This window comes from Bombus bifarius, unplaced genomic scaffold (genome assembly GCF_011952205.1).
Source record: "Bombus bifarius isolate JDL3187 unplaced genomic scaffold, Bbif_JDL3187 scf7180000008166, whole genome shotgun sequence".
NCBI classification, from domain to species: Eukaryota; Metazoa; Arthropoda; class Insecta; order Hymenoptera; family Apidae; genus Bombus; species Bombus bifarius.
Genome location: NW_022884488.1, coordinates 2,504 through 23,558, shown reverse-complemented (window position 1 = coordinate 23,558; position 21,055 = coordinate 2,504). Strand labels below are relative to the sequence as shown.

Genomic DNA, 21,055 nt, shown 5'->3' with positions numbered 1-21,055 from the left:
TAACAATTTGAAAGAGGGATGTAAAGAAAATTTCCTTTTTTATAAGAATTTTTAAGAATAAGAATTTTTTTTACATTTTTTTTTAATTTTTCCATCGAGACAACGATCTACAGTGAGATCCGTTATAACGGAGACGTAATAAAGTGCACGCATACCGAGCGAAAATTCAAAGTCGATTTTCTCGAAAACAAAGTCTTAAACAAAAAATTTTTATTCTATATTTTCGACTTCTTTTTTCTCGTAGAATCACCCCCTTTCCGCTTGTATCACCAGTTACCAACCACCCTGTATATCTATATGTATATGTATTATACAATTAAGCATGTACGAATCACACAATATATTTTTTATTTTGTACAAATGCATTTTTGTAAAAATATTTGAGAAATGTATCAATAACTTCTGCACAATTTTTCAACACAAGTATTCTTGTTTCATTGAAGAATGAATTATATTAACTTAAACTCATTAAATTCTAATTCTTGTCTTAAAATGCCAGTTAATATAAATTCTGTCGACTGAACGGTAACAGTTTTAGGTGCTTTTGCAAGAAATTTCTTTGCATCTGTTAAGTCCTCTTTGGGAGAGATAATCACTGATTGTTGAGGCCATAACTTCGGTGGTGGTCGAAGCAAGGCTTTACCGCCGCATGAAATGATTATATCTGTAAAAAAATACATTTTTTAAAGTATAAAGAACCAAGATATATATGTTAAATACGATACACGTCTATAAATTATTAGTTTTAAAACATACTTTTTAATTCTAGTGGTGGCGGCGCGGTGTTCGGTGTTAAGACAAGTGTGTATCCCTTTAAAAGTTTATGTTCTTTTGCTTTTTCTAAGCTCTTTCCTAATTTAAAGCGGAATTTAGCTTCAGCGGCAAGGTCCTTCAATATATAATTTTCTAATTCTATGAAACGACCAGCTTTTTCACTGTTAATCAACCAATCGACTGAAACTATTGGTACAGGTAGTGCTAAAGCACATAAAAATTTAACAGTTCTTCGAACTTTGTCTGTAACCAATACAGTGCACTTTGTCGGATCCTCGACTTGAGATGCACCTATAAAGAAAAGGGACATTAATTATGACTATGGTTAGTTTTAGTTATAATTCTTCTGCAAACAGATCGGATACATACCCAACTTTGTTAACAATTTATTATAATCGTTACTTGAAATACCCGTAAATAAGATTTTATGCTTTATTTTGAATGGTGATTGTGCTGCAAATGAAGAAGACATGCTTCTACGTGTTCTATTGGGAGTTGAAAGTACCGATGTAGTTTCGATACTGGAATTAGTTTCTGAAATAGACGTCTCTTCTACGAAATCTTCTTTTTGTCGCTTGTTTTTAGTCTTTCCTGTCGTCTGTTTTTGCTGTTTCTTTCTGAAATTATTCCTTTTATTTGCACTGTTATTCGAAGTAGTTTGATTTGCGATCATTTCTGCGCTTTCTTCTAGGGAAGAATCCACAATTGATTGTTGACTTCGAGTTGATCTAATCGATAGTTTGCTATTTCTTTTTGTTTCTTTGGTAGATTCATTTACCGTAGTACTAATTATACTTGAAATATTTTTGGAAACCTTCGCTCGTTTGCTCCGTAATGTAGGCACTTCAAAATGTGTGTTATCAGATTCGGATAAAATGGAAGAGGTACTGCTGATTTCCGTGTTATCTACATCCGTATTAATATCCGTATTTCCACGTTTCCTAGTATTTTTCGCTTTGGTACTTGTATTTCTTTCCGTATCTTCCTTTCTTTCTATATTTGAACCGGTATTTTGTTTTTTGAGCGCACTATTCATGATCATTTCTATCTCTTGGGATTCTTCACCAATTTGAGAACTAATGTCGTCCGCTACAAGCTCGGTTTTTTTTGTCGTCTTTCGTTTCGGATTTTTTCGTGTTTCTACATTTTTGGTAGTTCTGTAATTTTCGTTACTCGAAATACTTGAAACAATTCGACTGTCAGATGTCTGAATGTCACAAATGACATTTGTAAGTCGATTTTGTCTGATTTTACAATTGTTATCGCTTTCATTCACCAGTTCAGTTGGCGTACTTGATATCGACTCTGTTGGAGTAGATAGAGAAATTCTTTGGACTCTTACTATTGCTTCTTTATCTAAACTTGCTTCATTTGACATTCTTCTATTGTTCGAACCATTTATACTGTTTGATGAATTTTTTTTATCAACATTTACGGAATTGCCTTCATCATCTATTGTATTTTTCTTTCTACTTTTATTACTAACAGGCTTATCTTCATTAACATCATTCTTGCGCTTTTTCGAAGTGTTACTATCAATCGCATCCGTTGTGCTAAGTGATCTTTTTCTAACGCGTGACGCGTTTGATACATTTTTTTTCGTAAGTTCAGCGGGTGCTATTTCAACCGGTACTTCCTTTTCCACCTGAAAAACAGACGAACGATCAGTATTCTCTTTGCTAGAATTACGAGTTCTTCTGTTATTCGAAATAGGAGGACTTTGTCTCGCTTTTTCTTGCGAGTGAATAGAGGTTACCGATTTTAATTCTACAAAGGAATCGCTTTCTTTAGATTTACATAAATTCTTTGTCTTTTTTATCAATCTTTTGGATTTTCTGCTAGTCCCTTTCTCATCATGTTTGCAAACAGGTATCTTATTAATATCGAAATTGTTTGTATACGAATTTGAAGAAGTTTCCGAAATATTACTAGAATTTGGCTCGCTAATAGTATGATAAGACACAGCGTTTTCCATGTTTCTACAACTAGACGTTCTTCGCGACGATTTTCGTAAAGCTTCTTTCTTTCTTGGCGCAATTTTTACAGATGTTTGTCTTCCCCAGTTATGATTAATATTTATTCTATATTCAGAAGATGTTGTTGATGTGGGACTTTCTGGATTTGATAAAGTACCTGAAATGTTAACTTCAGGTAAACCAGCTAATATATCTTCATCATCGCTTTGTAGTGCTTTAGAGGTTTGTTGAATTTGCTCACAATCGATTGATGTACTCGATGCTTGATCATCTATATTCTTTGAATATTTATTCAATTTACTCGTACCATTTTTAGATATATCAGTTTCTTCTTGAATCATTTTAGCTATGTTTGATATTTTTGATTTCTTTTCTCTTAATGATATTGATGTTGATGAATCTTTAATTGTAGATTTAAGTGTTGATGAATCTGTAGATACAGATTTTGAAGTTAGTGGGTTTTTAGGTATGGATTTAGGTGTTGATGAACTTGTAGGTATAGAGTTCGATATTGATAATTTCATTGCTTTCTTATCTGTCAATGAGTTATTGTCCACGTTAGACTTATGATTTTGTGTGGGAGATATATTCTCACAATCTGACGATTCTAACACATGTTCAAGAACTTGTGTTGATATTTCTAATTGTTCTTCTATACGTTCTTCCTTTATATCTGCAAACATTGCTTTCAAATTTCTTTCTACGCTATCATCTAAGTTTACTCTAGTCAATGCTTCAAAGTTTGACTCGTTTTTTCTCTTATCAGAAATTGATGATACAGACTTTTGCTTTTTGATATCATTAATTGGTTGAGTACATGTCGTTTCATAATCGATGTCTTCAATATTACATCTATCTGTAACATTTAATACCAAAGGATCTAAAGAACAAGGAGGTTCGTTATTGCTCACGTCTAACGGTTTCTTTTTAGTGTTAATTATCTGGGTAGGTGTATTGTCTTCTATTTCAGTAATATCTTCTTTATCAGATTTTTTATTGTTTCCTGTTGAAATAGTACAACTAGCCTCTCGTAAGGAAGATTTATTTGTTGAAAGAACTTGAGTTGGTGTTATATCATTGAGTTCCTTTGTTTGTATTTCATCATTTATTTCCATATTATTTTTCATTTCTTTCTTATTAATTACTTGCGTTGGGCTATTAGAATCTACTTCACTTTCATATTTATTATCTTTTGGTTTTTCATTAGATTTGGGCGATGAATCTTCGTCCTTCCGATTTACTGGTTGAGTAAGCATATCAAATAGATCATCAGAGTCTTTACTTGAATTAGCACTGTTCTTTATTTCTTTACTCCTATTAAGCTGCGAAAATTCTACAGCCTGTTTCATTTTCACAGCTATTTCTGTAAAACGACCTTCTTCATCCGTAATTGAATCTTCGCTATCAGAAACTTGATTGTTTAAAGACTTTTTACTTTCTTGACTATCTTTGTACAAATACCTCTGAAACACAGCCTCATTGTCGGTATGATCAGAGTCATCAGCTACTAAAGACGCCTGAAACGTGTATTTACGTTCACTTAGGCTTCTAAAGGCATCTTCGTCGCTTTTATTGACCTGTGTCGCAGCTTCAAATATGTTCTCATTATCAGTGCTTTTATTGTTTACATCGCAATTGTTGTTTACACATGAAGTTTTTATTAAAGTCGGTGATTTTGATTTTACTTCATCAGACAGATCGTCATCCTCAATGAAATCTTCTAATTCTTTTGGACCAAGCAAATTTCGACTCATCTCAAGTTCCGAAGTTTCATCTTCGCTTGTTTCAATTTCCTCTAGACGGTTTTGCAAACCTTTCTCAATACCTGGCAATTTCTTATTCTGATTCTCACCTTCATCAGTGTTATTAGGATTGGATGTGCTTTCATTACCCTTATCTTTTTGTACTACTGTATTATTAACATTACTTCTCACCTCATTCGTTAAATTTCTTTCCTTTTCAATTCGTGTTGCTTCAAGTTTGTCACTATCTCGAGTTTTTAAATTATGAGTATTAATCTTCTTGGATATTTTCATATCCTGAATATTTATATCGTACTGTGTTTCTATATCATGAATATCAGTAACTTCTTCTGGTGCTTCTGCTTGCGCTTGTATATCGTGCATGTCAACCTTTTGTTCCTGTACAGATTTTGTAAGGTTTTTGATGCTGCGCGAAATGCAAATTTTTTGAGTGTCAATATCCTCAATGTCAACGTCCGTTTCATCATGGAAATTAAACGAGGAATTTTGTGTTTCCATATCGTATATACTAATTCTTGATCCACCTACGTTTTGTTTTTCTTCTACATCGAAGTTTTGCAAGTTATCTTGGGCGTCGATAGAGGTATTCTGAATGCCATTTTTCTGAGTGCTGTTAGTAGCGGTCTTCGGAGGTAACGTCGGGTGTCGAAATACAGACTTTTCTTCCTTACCTTGAGTGGCAGGAATTACGGAGACATTTCCCACCGTGGATGAATTATCCTACATAAAGAATACATATTTGTTAATATATGTATACTTATATTTGAGATAATATATAGTAAATCTTTCAGTTTTTTCCACAAAGCAACGCTAGCATATCTGATGAGTGAAAATAAAGATGGACTCATGTACATATGCTTCATTAAGAAGTTATAACAAAAATACAAAATAATAGAAAAGTTTTTCATTTGATGTAATGGCCAAATGAGAATAAATTTTAACAATGAATGCTGGAAAGGATCCGTTCTTTGGTTCCTAAGTTCATCAGACATCATGTTACCATAAATTCAGTCGCGAGGAAATAAGTATATTAAGTATATTAAGTAATAAGTTTATTATACACATTAGAAATGTATCCATTAAAATTGAGGCATTTAGAAGTAAATGAATCCAAGTGATATTTTTGAAATTTTCGAATCAAGAACAGATCGTGAAATCGTTAAATATTCGTTTTAATCTTGCAAATAATTTAAGTAATCCACTGTTGTATAAAAGCTTCATTTAAAGACTAGAAAAATTGACTATTAAGTAAATAATAATATTAAGTAAAATATAATAAGATCGTTCTATTATAACATTATTTTTCGTATATCCAACAATTCATAAACTAAAAGATAAAATTCGTTAGAAACTTGCATATATGCTCCTTACTATACATGTGACAAGCATTAAATATATGTAACTTAATTTGTTTTTTAAATTTTAATAACATGATACCATATATTCACTATATTCACATTATGTGAGATTTTTTTAGAACATTTGAATTTCAAACGTAATTTCCTCGATATCAGAAAAATTTCACTTGCATCCCTTTGGTTTTAGGTGCCTTGATCAAGAGGAAATTCATTTAAAATTAAATTCTTAATAGAAATCAATCCAATATTTATAAAACTGGACAACATTTTGAATTGGAATTAATAGAGATATCGTCAAGCTATCTTTATCCATTAACAATAAAAAAACCATTTGGTATACAGTTTTAATTATTTATATGTTTATATGATATTTTTTTCTCATTTCTATTCACAGAATATGCTGATATCGTTCCGCATAAATATCTGTGACATTCTCTATAATATATTTGCATTTGATAATATACTTTATAATATATTTATATAATGATTCATATAATCACGAAATCAATGATAATTACAAATGACGAGTCAGGTGTTCCTGGAATGATCGTTTGCTGTGCCTTCTGATGATTTGCCGCTGGGGTTTCTGGTACTAAAGAATCTTCCATCGAACGACAGATTTTGAAAATTGCCCGGACCGCGCCAAACTCCAGCACGTCTTCATTTTTCAACTCGTAGCATCGATTTGGCCTGAGAATTGTCTACAGAGAAAAAAGAAAGAAAGAGAAGAAACATTAAATTATGCTGAAATTTTGTTATGTCAGTTAATAATAATATCGATAAATAATATGCACAAAGCAGATAAAGCAAATATCCAGTATCTTTGAACAGAAATATTGAATATTCACTTTATTCAATTGAATATATAATTAAACATGTTGATTTGTTAGTTTCAGTAATTTCAGATGTTAAACAAGAATGAATAACTTTCGTGCAATCCGAATTAAATTGAATGAGAAACTAAGTACCTGCTAAATAATTGCTAATAACAACTATCATCTTAATCTAATCTAATCTAAATTAAGATCTAATCTAATGTATCTGTTGTTAGGAATCAATTAAATGTAACATATAGATAAAATTTACATTACGTTATTTAATTTTGTTTTATTAGATGAATTCAGGTCACAAATCCACGATTCAGTTCCTTGACAATTAGCTTCGATTTCCGCATGTTTCTTTGATACCGTCTGTAAATTAAATTAATTTGCTTGTCTATAGTCGTTATTTAATACTTTAATATTGACGATAATCTTTATTTTTAGTATATTATTTGTTAATTCGAAATGTTATGCCTATTATTAAGAGAGAGATTGATGACTTAATTAGAGAACTTTCTTTACAATAAAATTAATTGACCTGGTTTAGCTACAAAAATCCATTGCGTAGGATAATTAGAATTAGAGAATTAGAAAATAAGGAACATACATAATTATAAAATTGTTAAACTACATATCTACGTCTATTTTTCTAATTATGTCATCGTTATCAGGTATCATATCATGTAGGAATGTCATATCTTAATGTACACTCCGTGAATACCGGATAATATAATTTATGCAAAAATCATATTATCTCAAAAAATATGATTAGTTTGGATGTAGAAAATACGAACAGAACAGATTCACTCCGTTTTATTATACAGCTTTAAGTAAGGATATTCTAAAAACTTTATACGAGAAACAAAATTGTTTTAATGCATCAATATATGTTTGTATCGAATTTTTGAGTAATTTCTTTGTTTGATTAAATTTGAAATAATGACAAGACAAATGTAAATAAATATGTATTTGTATTAATAGGTAGCCTTATTTAAATAAAATTTCATATTTCGATATTTTTATTAGTATCAATTTTTAATATTTCTAATAGTACCTTATCTTTAGCCTTCAAAAATATATTTTTATCAAATCTATGTAAATTAAAATCATCTATAATCAAATAATTTAATATACATTTTAATCAGGGAAAACTCATTAAAGAACTATACCTATTTTCCGGTTAGAAACAAAGTCGGGTACTTGTACACTCCTCGTCAAAAAAATAACCCAGGTGTGTTATCTTTAATTTCTCAATGACGCATGTAAAGTTATTCGTCTGTAACATATACTATCAAATCATTATGAGCTCAGGATATGCGGCTTGCTAGAATTAAGTCACAATGTCGCAGATGTTTGTATACAACAAAGAGAAACTGTTCTATACTAAGGTCGAAATGATAACACACTCTATAACAATAAATTTGTAAGTATGGGACGCGAAAAAAAATAAAACTCAAAAAAGCAAATTCCTGAACTAAAACAGCAACAGTTATCAGTAGCAAAAATATCGAAAGTAAGAAGAAGAAGTCTTAGAGTAATACACAATTTCTTAAAAAATGTTAAAGATTACGGCAAAAAGAAAAGTACTGGTCGTCCGTCGCCGTCCGATCGTGATAAGCGAGCAATTTTGCGTGTAGTTTCCAACTCGTATTAACGCAACTCGCGTTAACACAAAGCAAATAATGGAAAAATCTAGTGTTAGTGCCAGTGTTTCAAGTGTTCGTCGAGTTCTACTATCCTGCAAAGATATTAAGAGGCTAAAATTGAAAAAGAAACCTTCGTTAACAACGAAACACAAAGCAGAACGTTTACCTTTGCAAAAGAAAGAATGTATTGGAAAAAATGGAGAAGGGTATTATCCTCAGACGAAAAAGATTCAACTTGGATGGTCCTGATGAGTTCCAATATTATTTTCATGACATAAGAAAAGAGACAATGTCAGCAATTCGACGACAAATGGGAGGAGGCAGCGTGATGGTTTGAGTTATTTCGGCAAGACAAGTTTCAAGTTCATCAATGGGAGAATGAATAGTGTCCGATACATAAATTTTAATAAAAGAAGAAATAGATAATCATGCAGTACGCATTTCTGGACCTGATTACATCCTTCAACAAGATAATGCATCTGTATACACATCAAGATTGGTCCAATCATATTTTAATGAAAATAATATATCTATTTTGCCGTGGCTTGCACGCTCCTCGGACCTTAATATTATTGAAAATTGCTGGGCAGAACTTGTTCACGGCGTATACGCGAATGGAAAGTAGTATCGACACGTACAAGAATTAAAAAATGCAATTGTACGCGAATGGGATACGTTAAGTCAAAATTATATCCAGAAACTATATAAATCGATACCAAATCGTATAATAAAAGTAATAGAAAATAAAGGGGATGTACCCATTATTAAGTAAGTATATATGTTTGATAAGTAATTATTGTTAGTTACAAGGAGGTGTTATTTCTTGGATTGTAATTACACCCTTCCTAGAGAAAAGTATGTTGAAGTTGCCAAATTCATAAGAAATCATTACTTTGGATGAAAGAAAATTGATGACACAACGATACAATCCTTGATTCAAGTAGCTAATGATAGATTCTTTGTTGTTGATAGTGAGAAACCTGCCAAATGCAGGCTAAAGTTAATCGACAACCTGTTTGATATTATTATATCTGCAGAGGCACATACAGTGTCAGTGATGCCATAAGTAGAACTACTAACGATTATGGTATATTATTTAGATCTTATTTAGATTATATTATCTAGGCTAGAACTTAGAAAAGGAAAAGAAGACAAGTGTACTTATTTGATATTTTATACAGGTGTGACTCATGCATGTAACGCATTCTTTGTTGTAGATACTCAGTATCTTCATCCCACAACAATAACAGATGATATTAAAATGCAAAGAATGTTGACCGATTTTTGGGTATCATTTGCAACAAACGAGTAAATATCTTTAATTGCGCATATTAAAATGATTTAAAAGAATCTTACTTATAGCCATTTATGTTATATTTTATATATGTATATCTTTTAAACTGATCAGGGTGTCAAATATCGGTGGTGTTCAATGGCCAAGATTAAATCCAAATGAAAAGTTATTTCATTATTTGTATATTGCCGGATCAGATAAAATTCAGATGGGTAGGAGCATAAATTTTGATCAAAAAGATTTTTGGAATTCTGTTAACTTTAACGAAAATAAATTATATACTGCATCTGATATATTAAGAGAAGAATTATAAGAATATTGTCTACAAATTTCTGTTAAATTACATAAATATTAAAATTGCATAAATTCAAGATTAATAATGATGTTTTTATTTCTACATTATTTAATATATCATATACATAGCAAAACAATATGAAAATATATGAAAGATAAAAGTACAAATGTTTAAATATAATTTATATGATATAAAAATATTTTATTGGCAATTTTATTGCGATAGCATATTAAAAGTGATCACTTTTTCTATTTAATTTGAATATACTTTATAAGCATTTGAGTATGTTCATTTAAAAATAAAGAGATTTAAATATATATACATATAGAGGATTACTTAAAGGTTACTCACAAGATTATTTAATACTACATTGCAATCGTGATGTCGTCCAATTTGTGTAATTCCTTCTTTGATTTGAAATGTTTTAGAATCAATAGATAACACTCCAATCTAAAACATAAAATAATACAGAGTTAATATGAAAAATAAAAGAGAAGTGAAAGAAACAATTTTAGTCTAGAAAAACGTTAAAAATATAAATATTGTTAAAATAAAATGTTATGAAATATGAGTATTATTAGAATATTAATATTGGAATCGTAAGTATTTGATTCATCTTTACCACTATTTCACTTTGTTGAGAAGAATAAGAAATTTTTTGTGTTGGTGTGGAATCATAATCTTCGTAAATTTGCGTTGCTAGGATATCCATTCTGAAGACAGCTTATTTGGATGACATAAGTTATATGTAGTTTTTAAATATTTCCCTTTTTTTAAGATTATGAAATTTTTGTGACATAACCTCATTTAAGACGTAGATGCTTAGAGAATTTACTAATAATTATAATAGACCAATGAATGCTTGATTAAACAAGAATCATGCACGTACAACCACACATGAATGCACAAATCGGTATATTATTTATAACAATATTATAACTAAATATTTAGTACGAATAACACTGAACGAGAAATATTGTACGCTACAAATGACGGATGCTACCACAGTGATGGTACTATAAACATTATCATATGCTTATTTTCGCCGATTCCCTCCACTGGTAATTTAATTATGTATAACACAAATATAAGGTTGATAACATAGGAATAATGGGAATCGGGACCACGGTTGTATATACAAGTTTAGAAATTCCCGTGGAGGCGGTAAAGCTCTTAGTGGTCAGAAGATGTGTGTGAATTTGTCCGCAATAGGGCTCTTCAATTGAGAAATTAGGACTTGGTGACTAGCAAAAGTAAAGTATCTTTAGTTGTTCGCGGGAAAAAAACTGAATAGCGGTTGTTAGTCACCTGTACATATTTTGCACACGATTTTAGGAGTCAAAAGGACGGAGAAGGGCCTTTTGAGTAATGACTGCAAATGTTTATAATAAACACTAAATTTTTGCTGATTCTTTGCACTTCTCACTCAATTACTTTCTCCGGCTGCTTAATGGGTTCTGTCTGACGATTCCTCTCTTCCCTAAGAAAGCGACGCTTTTGCTGGCGTCCACGCGCCTTAGGCGGGTTTCCATTTATCACTTGGTTATAGGTTATTTTAACTACGATTAACCTGCTATACAAGTGACCAGGATTTGTTATGTGACGCCATCGTGTAAAAACAGCTCGAACCTGGTTGTCTCTGTCTTTTCCTTTTTCTCCTTAATTAAGGCGGTCGCGTACTCGACTCACGAATCATTGAATAGCATCTAAGGAAAAAGCAATAAATACCAACTTTTACGTACACGATTATTATGTATTATTTTCTATGTAAGCAATGTTTAATAAATGTCATATAATATAAACATCTTTTTCTTTATTAAAAATAACAAGCAGGTTTAATGTTCAATCTACCACTTCTTTTGCAAAAGATTGCGCGGGTAGATTTATGTCTAAATATCGTGCTTTCCTTCTTTACGTCTTGTACGAGGTATATAAGGACGTAGATCGTAAGGTAAGGTAGACATAAGATATGTAGATCGAAATAGAACTTTTACTTACTTATCGATAATTTAATTATTAATTTGTAAAAATTAAACCAATAATTTACAACATTTCAACTATTACTTTGTAACATTTAAGCCATTAATTTATAACAAATAAACTAAAAATTTATAACAGTTACGCTATTTATTTATAACAATTATTAATCTAAAACAATTACTCCATTAATTTTTAATAATTATAGTATTAATTATGACAATAGGCTTTCACTAATTGAAAATAATCTTGCTATTAATTTATAATAGTTATATCGTTTGTTTATAATACAACAGTTATTTTCATTATAAACTGGCATTCAATATAAATTAACACAGTTCTAAATCAAAAACTAGTATCACAGAACTGTAAATGTAGTTTCAGTTTGTAAAAACTATTATAATTATAAAAATTGTTATTGTAACAAATTGTTGAAGGCGTCAATTTACAATAAAAATTAAAAAATTACTAAATTTCATTGCGTTATAATGAAAAAACCTTTTATGACATCAGCAAACCGTTACTGTTTGTTTCACCTTTCGTCACCTTGTCAAATGCAACCCATCAGGTATATAAGGAACGTAGGTAGGAGGTAAGCTCTTTTGCGTGTGAACTCCCGTACCGTGAAGATCGAACAAAAATCGAAGAAAAACCTTTGCGAAGTAAATTATCAATTTATAACATTAAAGCTATTACATTACGACATTTAAACTATTAATTTATAACATTTAAGCCATTAATTGATAACATTTAAACTATTACATTATCATTTAAGCCATTAATTTATAACATTTAAGCTATTAATTTACAACATTTTAACCATTAATTTACAACATTTAAACTATTACTTATAACATTTAAGTCATTAATTTACAACGTTTAAACTATTAATTTATAACATTTAAGCCATTAATTTATAACATTTAACCCACTAATTTCTTACATTTAAACTATTAGTTCATGACATTTAAGCTATTAATTTACAACATCTATGCCATTAATTGACAACATTTGAACTATTACTTTATACATTTAAATCATTAATTTCTAACATTTAAACTATTAATTTATAACATCTAATCCATTAATCTAAAATAATTGCTTCATTAATTCTTAACAATTATACCAATAATTTATAACCACATCCTCCCATTAATTCAAAGTAATTATGTCTTAATTTATAACAGTTGTATCATTAATCGGAAGCAATTCTACCATTCATTTAAATCAATACCATCAATTTGTAGTGAGTAAACAAATGATTTATTTTGTTTTATTTAATATTAACGACATCTTTCAAGTCTCTGAAGTGCTATTTTATTTCTATGTAACATTATTTTTTAACTTTAAGTACTGTTTCTTCGACCAGTCGCGGGGAGACGTAGTCGCAAGGAGAGACGTCAACGGGGGTCGTAAATCCCCGTTACGATTATAACAATCGACACCACGAATTGATCGATCCCCTGATTTCCGTTGAGATAATAGGGGTGATTGAGGTTGTATAACCCTGTGATTCACAGAATTATAAATTATATGTTTCCAGCACTTAGATTACACTGACGTAGAGAAATAAGTAATTAACAACTTGTCGCACGAAGCTAAGATAGATATGTGCGTTAGAGCAGGGCTCTTATAATTAGATTTAGTGTATTAGTGGACGTAGCACTATGAGATTTAGGAGAGGAAATGTATGCTCGACAATACCGAGACCGACTCTCGCGTTATGCTTAGACTGCCCCGTTGGGCATTAGCGTATACTTAGTAGTTGACTTTTCCAACGATGTAGAAGAAGTGAAGCTGAGTGACGATGCTGTGTCCGAGGAAAGCTAAGGATGGGTGTGTCTAGCGCACGGGACCATCGGATTTGTTGGTGCCGATGTTATTTAGGAGAGTGAGGGAATAGGCTTCGTTTTTAATTGGTTAAACGAAGGGTCTTAACTGCCCTCGACAGAAAGTGGTTAGTGGGAGGAAAGTTGCAGCGCACGTGAGAAAACTAACTTTCCCTTGTCCCGCCGTGGTAGACAATAGTCTTTAGAAATGCTTCGGACACAGATGTTTGTTTGTTTTGAAGGACCTTAGCAGGCAAGTGACTCGGGTTTATGACGGGTGCTTAAGGATATTGAGGGTACGCCGTACGGAAAAGCGGACATCTGGTGTCCGTCTGGCCCGCGGTGTGTGACCTGGGCCAGGCAGAGAGGCCCGGCGTAACAAGTACAGTATTTAATTTCTCACTTCACTACTTCGTATAAAACCAGTGGTAAAGCAGAGTGTATCTATTGAGTGTTTATGGATGGGATGTAATTCTCCATGTTCGCTCAAAGCCAAAAAATCAACACCGTATTCATGGAATCAAGGAAGCAAGTACAAGTGCAATCTCATCATTCATCTATGCGTGCTAGAATTGGTAAGTTGCATGGTTTCATTTCGTCGATTATAAGCTCAATATTTAAGTATGATTATGCGGATCCACGTACTACAGCTATTCTAATTAATAAATTTCAATACACGCTATTTTTTTGTTAGAAAATAATTTTAAATCTCTGCTTCCAATGCTTAAAAACTCTTTATGTAAATGGGACCCGAGCGTAGTTACCTCTTCGTGGTGGGTCCTGGTGATTAGTATTGTTTTTCAAATAATAATATACCAAGTACTATTCTGAGTATTAGTATTATTATTTGAAAAACAATATCCAGCTAAAAACTACTTGAATAAAGTTTGGTCTTGATCATCCAAAATAGTTTCGGTGATCTAGGCTGGACTAACACCCCCGCGCGGGGGCACTGTAGCACTGTAGCACTGTGAGCTCATTCTGTACAACGATACTTATCCATCTTGGAACGAAAAATAAAAATCTCGTTCCCCTTGATTCCCTCGCTTACCACTCAGGAAAAATTGTACCCACGATTTATGGGTTCGCAATCGCTCAGTTCTTTCAAACTGTCGCGTGACATACTCGCCTGCGCGTATTCCGAATTGCGTGCGGGTCAACGTGCACTAGACAACTCTTTGGATTTGTAAGTCACCCGAAGGACACCTCTGTCTTGGTGACTGCTCGACGACTGCTCGACGTTTGCATCAGATCACGGGAGTTGTCGTCGCGCCGGTGATGCTTACGAATCTGTTGGGGAGTCAGTCATGGATCTACAGTCCTGTCCGATTGGTACTTCGGTACTCGGTCAGGGACTTGCAATTTCACGTCCCTCCCCGGGTTTCACTTGTTCAGTTGGAGTGTGTTAAGTTGCCGGCCTATGTGCTGGATCCACGGCTGGATCACCAGTGTACCACTAGCATCATCGGTCGGCGCCATCGACCGCGACTCGTGTAAGTTTCGAACGGCGAAACAGGAATCGAATTACGGTCAATTCTTGGGCTTTCCGCTGAACCTTGGTGTTATCTCGTGCACTGGGGTTCGTCGCGTAGGTTTGTTAGTTCTTTCGAGAGATCACGATCTCGTTCGTTTGGCGCGCGCCGCGATTTTTTCTTTGACTGTCTGATTGATCGGGCTTCTTCTTGCTTTCCCATTTTTAAGGGAAGCTTATTGAGATCACGTTAGAGTTTATAACTTTTTAATATCTTCAAAAGTTTAGTGTCGCGAAAATAGAATGTTAAACAGTTTTGTACAACGACTCGAATATTCTTTTTGCACGACACGAAATGGTATATGCAGTGTCAGTAGCTTCATTTTCTTTCTTTCGTTCCAAGTTGGACAAATGTGTTTTTGATGCGGAATGCTGCCAGTAGGGCTACGAATTATTGTACGATGTTTAGAAAGATCGATGTAATCATTGTATAGGATGTAGATATTGCATGTATGTTTTGTTTGAAATTTGGAAAGATTTGTGTAAGCGTTGCGTAGAAGATGAGTGTTTTTGTAGTTGTATACGTTTTTTGTGTAGATCGTTAATCTGTAATTCAATGTAATCGTTAACTGTGTACCTGTTTGTACCGCCGGCTCGTTCGCCCTCCCACCCTTACCCCATCGCTTTGGAAGTTGCTCAGAGAAACTAAGGTACAAGGAGTCATTCAGTCGTCTCCTGTCTTACGAATAGCATGGGTCGCGTTGCGTCAGATTTGTAACATATTCTAATCTATTGGTGGTGTCGGTTCTTCACTACTATCATTACTATATTTTTCGTACTATTCATTGCTATATTTTTTACTATCGTTTATATCTCGATATTAATATCATTTAATTAATAAATATTTATTTAATGATTCATTGAACACTAAGATAATGTAATTAAGTGGTTTTCCGAAACTTCTTGTTTTAATTTTTCTTCAGTCGTCTATTTACTGAATGATACTGTACTTCTAATATTAGCTTCTTTCGTAAGCTTTTATAATAAAATTTAAGTTTGACTGTGACTTCATTTAATTATTTTATACATTTGCTTTAATTTCTCGTTATTTTTTTGTGCAAGTTATTTATCGATAGCAGAAATAATATAAAAGTAACAGGAATATTAACATATAAACGCAAAAACGATTAATGATCAATCCGATGAATTTATTTTAACTAAGACAGCTTTGTATGAACAATTCTGTAGTCTTTTTATTCGAATATGGGTAACGTTCGATATACAATTTATATTTATGTTAAAATACATTTCATATTTCATAATAGATCATTTCTTTATTATTTGGAATACTAAGATGGAAGTAAAAACGATTAAATAAATTATTGTTCTATTTCCGATGTATGAAATCATTCTTTTATTTCAAACGAATTTTTGGCGAATTATCTTGTTGTTTCAAATTGAGTTACATCACAAAAATTCACTTACCGAGTTCAATTTCTTTTGCTATATTATGTGAACTTACTACAGTTAACGTCATAAACTTGTAATTTAGTAACAGTTAAATTCAAATACCTCGAAGCAAGGTTTTGCGCGCATTTGTACAATATTCTTTAAGTATATTTAGTGACGAACTTTTGAATTCTTGCAAATATTTTCCAATATTTATAACACGCGACTACAGTGTATTACTAGAATGTATATTTCGTATTCTAATAACGAAAATTCACAGTATATAATCTAATAGCGAAAAGTATAATTCTTGCAAACGATTGCATTGCATTCGCGGTATTCGTAAGCATTTGTTCCCTATCGAGAAATATCTCACAATTTTCAACTAATATTTTTCATATTTGTTACAGTTTCTTAATAATAATTTTTAAGTAAAAAAAATAGCAGTATTTTCTAAATAAACGTTCGATAGGGAAAAAAAGAAAATTGTCGAATTGTTATCATCCACACGATTAAGTGTAACCACGCTTTTAATGTTGCCGTCAATTACAATTATAATTCCAAGTTTACTTACATTTATTTTAACGATATCATTTCCTCAGACGTGTTTTATCACGTTCTACGCAATGGTCACTAGCCTTCGTCAGTCGATTTCAGGAAAATGGTACGTACCTTAGAGCGTGCATGTTGTATGTTAAGCTCGGGTGCTCGTCCCGGGACGTCCTCTCTAGGACGAACGAATGTGTTGGTGTGCCTGTTTTGCCATTTTTAAATACAGCGCTAGGTAGGATAGGTAGTATACTTTCTGGTATGACTGTTAATTATAAGTAGGTAGGGCCGGGTATGTTGGCACAATCTCTGGTCGGGTAAGCACGTTTTCGTGTGACCAACTTGTTTCTGGAAATCTAATTTGAAAAATCGACGGACTGAAACTGGAGACGAATGCTCTCGTCTCTGGTTTTGCCTATAGATTTTTCGAATTTCGCGGTCGCGGTCGCGAATGGGTCGAAACGAACGTTTATCGCTCGAGCACGCACATGCGAGTAAGCAACGATCACTGCTGCGATCGTTGGTCAGTCCATGTGCACTTCAATCAGCTTCCGCGGTTTATATTTTTATTTTCAAGTTTTTTTTTTGTTTGCGATTTAGAAGTCTCGAGCTTAGATGTAAGTTTCAGTGGGCATTGCGCCCGAAGAAAGAAGAGGCTATAAGCCGAAGAGGCCCGGCAAACTGCCACTCAAGAGGGCAACTACTAATGGCTGCCCATCCTCTGGGTCATCCAGAGCATGGGAAGTCATTATTGTTACTACTTTGTCACTATGCTCGATTTTAGTATTTGTAGTAGTAGAAGTAGTAGTAGTTTGCTTTTTGGCCGATGTATATATCGGTCCATCGTCCCATTGGGCAAATCGCGATTTTTCTTATTAGTGTTGCGATAAATTAATTACGGGTTGTATTAGAGTTGCGAAATAACATCGCGGCTTTTAATTAGTGTGGCGAGAAAATGATTACGGTTTGAATTAGAGTTGCGATAAAATGATAATCGCGTTTGCTTTAGAGTTGTGAATTACGATATCGCGATTGTCTTTTGCAGTTTTTATTATGAATTTTTATAATTTCTTATAGAACTATGCGTATCAGAATTTATCCTGTTTTCTATTGTTTAAAATTAGATTGAGAAAGTGTTAGTTCTCAATTAATTTTATAGTATTGCAAGTAGCAATATCAGAGTATTTAAAGTAGCTTTTTCATATAGTAAATAGTAATTTTCATTAAATTCACTATAAGAATTAGCGTTGCGATAATGAATGATCGCGTTTTGTTAAGTAGTGTTGCGTTTACAAAATGCCCAAACCCCCGACTGCATTGGTCGGACACTGTTTCTGGATCACACGTACAGCTGCAAGAGCTGTACAAATGTAATCGTTCATCGGCAATCTCCTAAATGGTTGCACTGTGATCTCTTGCTATTGGCATTACATATTTTTTAAATATGAGTGCATAGATTTATATTTATTAGCGTTGCGTATCAAATTTCGGGTATTTTCAGAATTTCTTCTTTTTTTTTCTTTAAATGGTAGGTTAATTGATATTGCAGATATAATGAAGCACCCTTTGCGTTCGATTTTGAAAATTTTCTGCTTCATAAATATTAATAATAAGTTATCATTGCGAAACAAGAACATAACATTTAAGCCATTAATTTATGACATTTAAACCATTACTCAACAACATTTAAACTATTACTTTATAACATTTAAATCATTAATTTATAACATTTAAACCATCAATCTACAATATTTAAACTATTAATAAACGACATTTAAACTACTAATCAACAGCATTTAAACAACTAATCAAGGACATGTAAACTGTTAATCGACAACATTTAAACTATTACTTTATAACATTTGAACCAACAATCTACAACATTTAAACTATTATTTTATAACATTTAAGCTTTTAATTTATAATATTTAAACTATTGCTTTATAATATTTAAACTGTTACTGTACAAGATGTAAACCATTAGTTAACAACATTTGATATATTAATTCTTCACAATTAAATTATTAATTTGTAACAATTTGTACAAAGGTAATAATTTATAGTAATTGCGATATTTATTTATAGCATTTTATTATTAACCTAAAACTATTACTCGATTAATTTTTAACAATTATGATTTTAATTTATAACAATATTATAGAATCATCAAAATTACTATAAATTGAAATTTAAACAAGAAACGAGGGTTATTTAATGTGTAACTAAGACAACCAAATTGATAATTCATAACTCACACTTAACAATTAACAACTCATAAGAATTCGGCAACTAATGATTAATAAAATTCAATACACGCTACTTCTTTGCTCTAAAATAATTTTACATCTTCTGCTTCCGATGCTTAAAAACTCTTCACATAAATGGGGCCCGAGCGTAGTTACCTCCTTGTGGTGAGACCTGGTAATTGGCATCGTTTTCCAAAAATTAATCAGCTGATTAATCTTTGGAAAACGATACCAAGCCAAGAACTACGCAACACTTCAGTTTGGATCACCAAAAGCCTCTAAGAAAATTTTGTTCAAACTAATTGATAGTCGAAAACTAGTATTGAAGGAGTGTGAATGTAGTCTTAGTTTGCAGAAACTATTAAAATGATAAAAATGGATATCGTATTAAATCGTTGAAGTCGCCAATTTACGATAAAAATTAAGAAATCGTTCAATTTGATTTTATTATAATGGAAAAACCGTCTCCTGCTATGTCAAAAAATCGTTGCCCTTTGATTGACACCTCGACACCTTGTCAAGGTATATAAGGAACACGGAAGTCGCGCGCGAGCTCTTTTGTGCCTGAAATTCCGGAGAGTGAACATCGAAGAAGAATTTAAATATAAGGTAAATAAAAAAAAATATCAAATAACAACATTGCAACTAGTAATTTATAACGTCTAAACCATTAATTTACAACACTTAAGCTATTAATTTGTAACATTTAAGCCATTAATTTATAACATTTAAGGAATTAATTTATAACGTCTAAACTATCAATTTATAACATTTATGCTATTAATTTATAACATTTAAGCTATTAATTTACAACATCTAAACCATTAATTTACAACATTTGAACTGTTATTTTATACATTTAAGCTATTAATTTATAGCATTTAAGCTATCAATTTACAACATCTAAGCCACTAATTTACAATATTTGAACTCTTATTTTATACATTTAAGCCATTAATTTATAACATTTAAACTATTAATTTTTAACATTTGTGCTATTATTTTGTACAATTACACCATTAATTTCTAACATTTAAACTATTAATTTATAACATTCAAGCCATTAATTTATAAAATTTAAGCTATTAATTTACAACATCTAAGCCATTAATTTATAACATTTAAGCTATTAATTTACAACATCTAAGCCATTAATTTGTAACTTTTGAACTGTTATTTTATACATTTAGCTATTAATTTATAACATTTAAACTAATAATTTATATTATCTGAGCCATTAATTTGTAACATTTAAGCCATTAATCTAAAACAATTACTCCATTAATTCTTAACAGTTATACCAATAATTTATAACCACATACTCCCATTAATTCAAAGTAATGATGCTCTTAATTTATAACAGTTGTACCGTTAATCGGGAGTAGCTCTACATTCATTGATTTAAATCAATACCATCAATTCGTAGTGAGTGAATTAATGATTTATTTTGTTTCATTTTATTAATGAAATCTATCAAGTTTTTGAAGTACTATTTTATTTCTATATAGCATTATTTTTTAATTTTAAATACAGTATTTAATTTCTCATTTCACTATTTCGTATAAAACCTGTCTTAACACAGAGTGTAATCTTAAGATGTAATTTTC

General features: G+C 31.7%; 2 protein-coding genes across 2 annotated transcripts; one reads left to right on the top strand and one right to left on the bottom strand.

The window, feature by feature from the left end:
• Nucleotides 1-370: 370 nt before the first annotated feature.
• Nucleotides 371-11,115, bottom strand: LOC117209227 (mediator of DNA damage checkpoint protein 1). Its single transcript, XM_033450975.1, has 7 exons — nucleotides 10,550-11,115; nucleotides 10,279-10,377; nucleotides 6,963-7,061; nucleotides 6,390-6,572; nucleotides 1,144-5,233; nucleotides 757-1,065; nucleotides 371-664 (listed from the first exon to the last, which is right to left on the bottom strand). The coding sequence occupies exons 1-7, from the start codon at nucleotides 10,637-10,639 to the stop codon at nucleotides 450-452; spliced, it is 5,085 nt and encodes a 1,694-aa protein (XP_033306866.1). The 5' UTR covers nucleotides 10,640-11,115; the 3' UTR covers nucleotides 371-449.
• On the top strand, nucleotides 7,876-9,984 carry LOC117209230 (venom carboxylesterase-6-like). The gene is made up of 3 exons (XM_033450986.1): nucleotides 7,876-7,923; nucleotides 8,558-9,646; nucleotides 9,747-9,984. The coding sequence occupies exons 2-3, from the start codon at nucleotides 9,600-9,602 to the stop codon at nucleotides 9,943-9,945; spliced, it is 246 nt and encodes an 81-aa protein (XP_033306877.1). The 5' UTR covers nucleotides 7,876-7,923; nucleotides 8,558-9,599; the 3' UTR covers nucleotides 9,946-9,984.
• Nucleotides 11,116-21,055: the final 9,940 nt, after the last annotated feature.

Coding starts and splice junctions, on each gene's coding strand:
- LOC117209230 (XM_033450986.1), top strand. CDS start 9,600: ATGCAAAGAATGTTGACCGATTTTTGGGTATCATTTGCAACAAACGA. Junction 9,647..9,746: donor GTATCATTTGCAACAAACGA/GTAAATATCTTT, acceptor TAAACTGATCAG/GGTGTCAAATATCGGTGGTG.
- LOC117209227 (XM_033450975.1), bottom strand. CDS start 10,639: ATGGATATCCTAGCAACGCAAATTTACGAAGATTATGATTCCACACCA. Junction 7,062..10,278: donor ATGTAGTATTAAATAATCTT/GTGAGTAACCTT, acceptor TTTAATTTACAG/ACGGTATCAAAGAAACATGC. Junction 5,234..6,389: donor GAACACCTGACTCGTCATTT/GTAATTATCATT, acceptor TTCTTTATGTAG/GATAATTCATCCACGGTGGG.